At 33.2% G+C, this 9,829-nt stretch overlaps 2 protein-coding genes across 2 annotated transcripts; one reads left to right on the top strand and one right to left on the bottom strand.

Moving 5' to 3' along the window:
• Window positions 1–1,761: 1,761 nt before the first annotated feature.
• LOC107815999 (1-aminocyclopropane-1-carboxylate oxidase 1) lies at window positions 1,762–4,444 on the top strand. Its single transcript, NM_001325967.1, is given in 4 exon segments — window positions 1,762–1,853; window positions 2,108–2,334; window positions 3,271–3,604; window positions 3,917–4,444. Coding segments are annotated over 4 exon segments (900 nt in total). The 5' UTR covers window positions 1,762–1,808; the 3' UTR covers window positions 4,211–4,444.
• Window positions 4,445–6,742: 2,298 nt separating this feature from the next.
• On the bottom strand, window positions 6,743–9,606 carry LOC142163465 (uncharacterized). Its single transcript, XM_075220751.1, has 2 exons — window positions 9,042–9,606; window positions 6,743–6,921 (listed from the first exon to the last, which is right to left on the bottom strand). The coding sequence occupies exons 1-2, from the start codon at window positions 9,604–9,606 to the stop codon at window positions 6,743–6,745; spliced, it is 744 nt and encodes a 247-aa protein (XP_075076852.1).
• Between the last annotated feature and the right edge of the window lie 223 nt (window positions 9,607–9,829).

Below are 9,829 nucleotides of genomic sequence, written 5' to 3'. Positions count from 1 at the left end.
ATAAGTACTATTATTTATATGACTAAACACTAAAAGAAAAATAAGTTATGCATTTTATCTAAACCATGGAAAAACTAAAAAATAGATATCCAACACTATTTTCATTCATAGTACAATTGAATTGAATGTCTTTTGTTATCATTAATATTGATTTGATTTTGGTTTAGGATTTATTTGAGTTATTAACATTTATGGACTATAAAACTTATTGGAGTATCCAAAAATTATAAGTCAAAGCTTGAAATAATACGTTAAAAGATAAAATTATGAAAAAGCTTAACAAATATTTGTAAACTACGCTACAATAAATATTTTTATGTATTAAATATATTTAAAACTTTTATACATATAATGCTGGGTTGGTTTGGTTTCGGTTTGACTTTTTTTAGTTAAAACCAAAACAAACCAAATATCATCGGGTTTTTTTTCCTAACACCAAACCAATCAAACCAAATTATATTAAGATTTTTTTTCTCGGTTTCACTCGAATTATCGGGTTAGTGCAGTTTATCGGTTCCATTTGTACATCCCTAATTAATGGAATAATCACATGGCCGTCTCATATTCATGTATTGCCTCATAAAAAAGTGGGGTTCTAGTTATCGACAAATTTAATATTTAAAGTTTATGAGTTATTGCAGAGAAGTTAAGTTAATAATTTTTTAATATATATACAGAGTCTATCAATGCAAATTAAACTATTTTCTTTAAGGTGTGGCTGGGCAACTGTGCCGTCAAGGCCCTGGCTATATTCAAGAAATTTCCATATGAAAAGTGAGGAGAGCAGTTTAATGTGCAGCCGTAGAATGTGAATTGCATGGCAATTTCTGAATAGTAGTATCCTTGTCAAACTGAACCAAGAATATTAAAATACACATGAACAACAATAAAATAAAGTAGTGGTCAAGATGCAAAGAAAGACCAATTTTTAGCCACCAGAAATGGGTCCAATTCGAATTTTCCTAGCTCTAAATTCCCACTAGTGAGTAAGATGGTTTAACAAGGAACAGTGACATTAACCAATAATGCGATCACAAAAGGTCGCAATGGATGAATAAGATTCGTTCACCTTTTAATCAGAGATTTTGGGTTTGAGCTTTGGGAAACACTTCCTCCCTTTAATGGATCTTACGCGATGCGAATTCGAATTAGTGAGGATTCAATGAGAATATCGGACACCAGGTGTGAACCAAACAAAGCAAAGACATTAACGCTTGCGAGATCGACAAAAAGTGTAATGGGATTAATGAAATCTTTTTACCTTTAACTAACGTCGATTCGAGTATATAATAAAGAAATTCTTAATAGACCGTGTTTTTTGCTGTAGTAGACTTATGATTAGTATAGTGGGATGTTGAAATCTTTTTTTTACCTTTAACCAGCATCAACTCGACCACATAACTGAGTAGCCCTTAATGGAAAGTATTTTTTTGCGGGCCGAATCTAAATTAGTCAAATCAATAATTTCGAATTTCGGATGCAATATTAAAAAAAATAAAAAAAATAAAACCTCTCATGGGGTAGACTAAGGGAGTTATGTGGGACTTCGACTTGAAATGTCGGCCAGACCAAAATAAGATACCACTATACAATCATTTACTATCTTCACAGCATTACGTGATTTCTCTCCCTATAAATACCCAAAGAAAGCCTCAATGTTTTGACATAAAAAACTCACATTCATCTTCAATATCTTGTTATTCACACACCATACACTCAAAAACACATTTCTTTATTCTACAAGAAAGATGGAGAATTTCCCAATTATCAACTTGGAAAAATTAAATGGTTCTGAAAAAGCTGCCACCATGGAAATGATTAAGGATGCTTGTGAAAACTGGGGCTTCTTTGAGGTAAATCTCTTCATAAAAATGTTTCCTTAATTATGGGTTCTGAGCTTGCCATAAAACCCATAACTCGTTTTTAGTTCTGGATTCACAATTAAATATTATACATACTCAATGAATTTCCTAATTCAATATAGGTTCTACTCAAAAACTATTGAGTTCGTCTAAACTCGTAGTTAATATTGTAGCTCCATCCCTATATCCTAGGGTATCAATATAAACTTGTTATTAAATCTTGGAAATGTTATGTAAATTTGTAGTTGGTGAACCATGGAATTCCACATGAAGTAATGGACACAGTTGAGAAATTAACAAAGGGACATTACAAGAAATGCATGGAACAGAGGTTTAAGGAATTGGTGGCCAGCAAAGGTCTTGAAGGTGTACAAGCTGAGGTTACTGATATGGATTGGGAAAGCACTTTCTTCTTGCGCCATCTTCCTGTTTCTAACATATCTGAAGTCCCTGATCTTGATGATCAATACAGGTAAACCATACCGCTATACTTCGTTTTAGGTGATTTCTTTTTATCTTATCTAAATATTAGCGCAAGAGTTAGGCTGACCTAGTCGGATGAGTGGTTTCTCACATGTGAGACCTGAGATCGATTTCCCTCACCAGCAACCTCCTCAGTCAGAGCTCGTCGCACCGGGCTTGTCTAGTACGGTTTACATCTCCTGTGTGATTTGCGAAGGGTAGCGACTGCGAATTTCTCTGTGAATTTTCTAAAAAAAATAAGTTACCCGCTACCTGTACTGGTGGATAACAATATCATATGGACTAGTCGAGGTGTATGCACTTTTCGGATATATATATATATATATATATATATATATATACTGTTAATAGAAGGAAAAAAAAAGAACTTCTAAGCCTCAAGGATAAGGAAGTATTATTATTATTATAAACAAATTTTGGTTATTGGTTATTATTATTATTATTATTATAAAGTAACATGATATAAGTCAGTGTCCAACTTTGCCAGCCTAAATTGTTCCAAGATTCCAAATTGGATACAGGAGGTGGACAAGGATTTACTATAACTGAACATGCTCCACCTGCTACCCCTTATTTTATAATTCTATTTTGTTTTCTTTGTGTGTGTGGGGGTTGGGGTGGGTGGGGTTGCACATGTACTTTTGGATTGAAATTTGACCACTAATAGGACCATCATGATCACAGCGGAGTTAGAGGTTTGGGTGAGACCAAACCCAGTAGCTTTGGATTGAACCTTGTATTTGTTTTAAAAAGTTTATTGAATATGTATTAATTATTGATTTAGAACCCAATAACTTAAAATGATTAGAATTCCGAACTCAAAATTCTAACTCCAACTCTCATCATCTACTATGAACTTCAAAGATAGTTTCTCTTTCAAAAAATAGCATATAGTTAACCCAAAGTTGTTCATATAATAATGCAGGGAGGTTATGAAAGATTTTGCTAAAAGATTAGAGAATTTAGCAGAGGAGCTCTTGGATTTGCTATGTGAAAATCTTGGTCTAGAAAAGGGTTACTTGAAAAATGTATTCTATGGATCTAAAGGTCCAAACTTTGGGACTAAAGTTAGCAACTATCCACCATGCCCAAAACCAGATTTGATTAAGGGACTGCGCGCCCATACGGACGCCGGTGGCATAATCCTTCTCTTCCAAGATGACAAAGTAAGCGGCCTGCAACTCCTCAAAGACGGCCAATGGATCGATGTTCCTCCTATGCGCCACTCCATCGTCGTTAACCTTGGTGATCAACTTGAGGTGATAATCTAAAAATGTCTTAGTCGGAGTTTGAATGAAGAGTTTGATGAGTCTAATGTAGTAGGTGCACGTGTATCAACTGCTTATATGCTAGATCTTAGGTGTCTATAATGTCTTATTAGTGAGGCGTCTAGTGTTTTTCTCCTTAAGTTTTCTATATAAATATACGGAGTTTGAGTCTGATGCAATCGGTGCACGTGCAACAGGTCCACGTGCACCAACTGCTTATATGTTGGATCGAGCTAGGTGTACAGTTTTCTCACTATAGATTGGAGTATATACCAAGTGTTCTAATGAAAAATGTGAATACAGGTGATCACAAATGGGAAGTACAAGAGTGTGATGCACAGAGTGATAGCGCAAAAAGACGGGACTCGAATGTCATTGGCTTCATTCTATAATCCAGGAAGTGATGCAGTGATTTATCCCGCACCAGCTCTCGTTGAGAAAGAGGCAGCGGAGAGCAAACAAGTTTATCCCAAATTTGTGTTTGATGATTACATGAAGTTATACGCCGGACTAAAGTTTCAGGCAAAGGAGCCAAGATTTGAAGCTATGAAATCTATTGAATCTGATGTCAAGATGGATCCAATTGCAACTGCATAAATCCAAATTCAAAAGTACTAAAGATGAATATTGAAAAAAAAATGATTTGTTGTTGAAGTAGTACAAGACAAGTGACATACATTATTTGCTTGTTTAGTATAGTGGAATTAATATATTTACAAAAGAGTGTGTCCCTACTACATATGGAGTCAAGAGGCTTAAAGTTTGTATGTTATAATAAACTGATTATGTTACCTTATACAGATTTTAATGTACCAAAAATTACCTGTGTTACTTCTTTTTCTCATTGGTTTTGCCCTCATTATGCTTGAAATTTGAGTTTGTAGAAAAATGAAGGTAAAATTTCCCATTGCAATCATAAAAGGCAGTAGTAATTTTGACCTCAAATGTTAAATTATAGTTGAACCGTAATTCCAATGAGTTAGTAGTTTTGGCTTAGTAATAGAAGTATAGAAATCCTCCAGTAGTAATTAGCAAGTACTAATTACCTTCTATCGAAAAAATTACTAAATGATGTCTCAAAAGGGAAGAGTCCTCATTAATAAAAAAGGAGATTTTTACCTACATATACACTATTGGAAGTTTTATTATCTTCCCTACTCAAGTTTCACTTTAGTTACCTCCTATATACAAAATTACCAATTATGTACATTTTTAGGATTTAAGGATAATTAATCAATTCCTACAATCACTCCCACTCCCCCCACGTTTCTCTCTGTATCCCACTTCCCCCTCCCCCACGTATCTTGCACAAGAGAGCAGCAATTCCATCATTGATAGCCATTAAAAAGCTTTGAAGCTTTGAATTCGAATTTGAGTTTTCAAAAAATATTATTTGATTGAATTGGGTGTTGTTGCAAACAATTGGGAATTCTCCCTACGTCTCTCTCTATCTCTCAATCCCTAATTCCAGTAATGTAAAGCAAAGGAAAAGAGAGCAACAATTCCACCATTAACAACCATTAAAAAGCTTTGAAGCTTTGAATTCGAATTGGGTTTTCAAAATTCATTATTTGTTTGGATTGAGTATTGTTGCAGACAATTGGGAATATGGTTTAAAGTTTATATCTCAACTTTGAGGGTGTTCTGGTGAAGATTAGACCTGATTTTGGCTGAATTTCAGATTGAAACTAGAAGAAGAAGAAGAAGAAGACATGACATACATTATACTGCAGAAATTATAGTAAAGTTGTAGTAAATTTGTAGAAAAATTATATTATGTTATTTATATCTTTTATTTATTTAAATATTGTATGAAAGTTGAATAATATTGCACAAAATTATATTTAAGCTATATGATATTTTAGTTGTATATAATTGGGTAGAAATAATGTATGAAAGTTGTAAATAATTTGTAGATAAGTTGTATAATATATAATTAGTTGTATGAAATTTATTTTTACTATGTATAAATCAGACACAAAATATACAAAAGACATATTGTATAAAAAATATATAAAACTTGTATTTAAGTAGTATGATATTGTAGTTATATATCACTGGGTAGAAATAATGTATGAAAGTTGTAGATAAGTTGTAAATTATGTAATTTATTTTTAATTTGCATTTTGTTGCAAATGTATTAAATATATACAAAATTTATTTTTAATATATGTGTTGTACCATGCCGTTATATATTCACCATCATTGATCTAATCGAAGTCTTCATGTAATAATCATGATACTACAGTTTAGAGTACATATCAATGTATGTTATTGAAATTTCTAGGTCTATTGGGAATTTTGCAAGATGGGCAACCAGTTCTACTTCTCCTAATAAAATTGGGTCAAAGGAAAAATTTAGTTTTGCATGAATTACTCGCTATAAATCTCAGTTACGGACAACGTTCAGAGTTGTTAGTGATAAGGAGAACTAACAAATACAGAAAATAGATTGATTGAAAAGGCAAAGCTGGAAAAGAGAGCCTTTGGATAATCTCCTCAAATGCAAAGTTCCTTGTCGTCAGAAGACTTGAAACGATCCTTATTCTGTTCATGTCAATTTCCAGGACTGTTGTTACTTCCTTGGGGGCATTTAACTATTTACTTATTAATTCTAGGCCAACCCAAAGAAAGCAAATTATGCTGCAAAATTTAGAGCCGAGAAGATGCAACTGAGTAGGCGGCAAAAAAAGGAAAAGAGGATAGGAGAGAAAAAGGAAAAGAGGATAGGAGAGAAAAAGGAAAAGAGTGTAATAATGGATTTTTACCTTCCTATACCACATAGGAAACATTATTACCCTCAATGTTTAAGGTTTGATTTAATTACAAACCCGTATACCAAATTACCAATCCTATACCATACTTAATTAAAGGTCTAATTAATAGGCAGTTTTTACTCCTTAATTAAAGGTATCCATATATCCTACGTTTCTCTCTCCCCTTAATTCCTAAGATCTGACCAGCGTCGTTTTCCCCTCCCATTTCTTTCTCTTCTCCATTCCTTCTTCTTCTCAAAAAATACAGAGATGAGACCCATTGAGTATAATCAGATTTTTAGCCAACAACACCCAATCCAAACAAATAATGATTTTTGAAAACTCAAATTTGAATTCAAAGCTTTCAAGCTTTTTAATGGCTATCAATGGTGAAAAATATCTGGAAGAACAGATGAAGATGAAGATGAAGAACAGAAATCTCCTTTCCAACAGCTGCTAAGGCAAAAATTGAGGCAGGGGAAATCTCAAAATTGTGAACAATATTTCGGTTCAGTGTCACGCCTTGTTTGATGAAAAATGTTGCAGCTTGTGCTACACATATACCAAATGGTATAGTGGTTAGCCAAATGGGAATCGTGTTGATAACTAGCTTCAATTCTTCTACATTGGTCATGGTTGTAAGTTTCCAAGGATTCTGCTGTTGCTACTGTGATTATACCCGCTGACCACATTAATCTACAATTCATCTACAGAAACAATGGATCTATAATCAGAATACAAATAATCTACAATTCATCTACAAAATATCTACAAACTGGATATATTGAATTTTAATATCCCAATTCCCATTCGATTGTAGTTTAATTGGGATTTTTGACATAATTGTGTTTTCTACAGAAGATTTGTAGAAGTTTTAGTCGTTTTTGATGTGTGAAAACAGAAAATAAAGCACCTATAATTAGAATACAAATAATCTACAAACTGGGTACATTAAATTTTTATATCCCATTTCCCATTCAATTGTAGCATAATTGTGATTTTTGACATAATTGCATTTTTTCAGAAGATTTGTAGAAGTTTTAGCAGTTTTTTATTTGTGAAAACAGAAAATAAAGCATCTACAATCAGAATATAAATAATCTACAATTTAACTATAATTTATCTACAATTTCTGCAATATGTCTTCTTCTTCTTCTTCTTCTTCTTCTTCTTCTTCTTCTTCTTCTTCTTCTTCTTCTTCTTCTTCTTCTTCTTCTTCTTCTTCTTCTTCTTCTTCTTCTTCTTCGAGTTTCAATCTGAAATTCAATCAAAACCAAGTCTAATCTTCACCAAAACCCCTCAAAATTGAGATATAAATTCCAAACCATATCCCTGATTATTTTCAACAACACCCAATCCAAACAAATAATGATTTTTGAAAACTCAAATTTGAATTCAAAGCTTTCAAGCTTTTTAATGGCTATCAATGGTGGAAAATATCTGGAAGAACAGATGAAGATGAAGATGAAGAACAGAAATCTCCTTTCCGTTTCAAAACTTGAATTTAATGTAGACTCAATCAATCGCAAGATTTTTTCCTGATTTTTAGCGCGTTAACTATGGAAGATTCTGCCCAATTAATTGTGTATTAAACAAATGATATAGAAATTGTAGGAAAACTGTGGACTGGGCGGGTAATTTACATAGTATGCACATATTTGGTAATAAGGTTTCATATATGGTATAGTTAGGAACAAATCCCTAACAAAATCCTTTGATTGAAGGCTCAAATAATGAATTGGGGGGTCTTTTAAGGTGGATTGTAAATATTTTGTAACTAAAATGTGTTTAGGTCGGGTAAATACCAAAATATGGATTTTTCGTAATAAGGTTTCAAATAGTGTATAGGAATGAAAAAATCCCAAAAAAGAATACTACTATTCTTTTACATTTTACAAAGAGATTTCTCTTAGTGGGCTAATAAAAGGGTTGGGTTTGTGCACACAATATATAATTGGTCCAAAATGCAAAAGTTGCCGATTTTCTCCCTATGCATTTTTTTTTTGCAGAAATATGACCTTTTTAGGGGTGGTCTTTAACTTTTGACTTTTGTTTGCCTCATAGGTAGAACTTCAAGGTCAAAAGTTAAAAATATTGTCCATGGGCCAAGTAAGAGGCAACACTTCTTAAACTCGAAGTTCTGTCTATAGGGCAAGTGAGGACAAAATTCAAGATCATCCACTTTGAGAGCTATTTGTGTTCTTTACCCCTGCACATGAGATATTGGCTGGTCGGGAGATTTACAGATAAAGGGATACTTTCTCGCAGTTATTTAAATTTTATCCCCAATTTAGATATTAATTTGTGCGAAACTGACATATTAAAATTAATAAAATAGTTTTGGACAAAAATACCCTCTAACCTAAAATTTCCAAATTCAAAAGACGATTACTGTGAGTTATGATGATCTTATTTTATTATTCCAACAATATGTTGAGCTTACAAATAAAGCCACATATTTTTTTTGGTAATTAATTTTTTTTATTAATCACCAAAAGTGAAGGCATTACAAAGCATAGCTTAGCTACTCCCAGCTAGCTAATTCTCATGAGATTTACAGGGAAAAGACTATATTATTTTAGCATACTAGACCATATTGCTTATCAGTGAACTATACTAAAAATACAACCTTTGCACTAGTTCCTTTACATTTCCAATAGTTCTAAAATTACATATGCAAACTATCTCCCTTGCCAAGCTTGTGTGATCTCTGAATGTTTCTTGAAATATTCTCTGATTCCTTTCTTTCCATAGAGCATGTGTATATTCAGCATACATCATCTTGAGAAGTTTTGCTATTGTTAATTTTCCTTTTGTGTGCTGACAAATGATCTGTAGTTGTTGCTCCCAAGTTGAACTACTAATGTTATGTACCTTTGCCCATTGACTCAGTCTACGCCACAACCTTTTAGCATAGTCACATTCAATAAATAGATAATTCCTTGTCTCCAAGTTAGTTTGACATAACACACATGAGTCATTTACACTGAGTCCCAATTTCTTAAGTCTGTCCACAGTAAGTAACCTCCCTTGGCATTGAAGCCACATTGTGATTATAGCCTTAGGTTTGGCAGCATTGCTACACATTAGACTTCTCCAGGTAGTTTTAGGTAACATTGGACTCAATTGAAAATATATCTGCTTAATGATGCTTTTCTTATCCTCTAATGGCATGTACAACTGATTTATGATCTCCCTTGCTTCCAATATCTTCCTCACCATCCATCTTGCACTCATAGGGATAAGCATAGAATTTATACACTGCTCCTTGATGTACACAGTATGAATCCACTTAATCTATAATTTGTCTTGCTTGTGAGACAAATCCCAGAAATTTTTGGCAATGGCAGCAGTATTCCAGATGTGAAGGTTGCTTAAGTTGAGTCCACCAACTGTCTTAGGTAGACACACTTTATCCCAGGCAATGAGGGCCTTTTTGTGACCACATGTAACTTCTACA

This window comes from Nicotiana tabacum, chromosome 8 (assembly GCF_000715075.1).
Source record: "Nicotiana tabacum cultivar K326 chromosome 8, ASM71507v2, whole genome shotgun sequence".
Lineage (NCBI taxonomy): Eukaryota > Viridiplantae > Streptophyta > Magnoliopsida > Solanales > Solanaceae > Nicotiana > Nicotiana tabacum.
The sequence above is the reverse complement of the archived record's forward strand: the minus strand, read 5'-3'. Positions and strand labels throughout refer to the sequence as shown.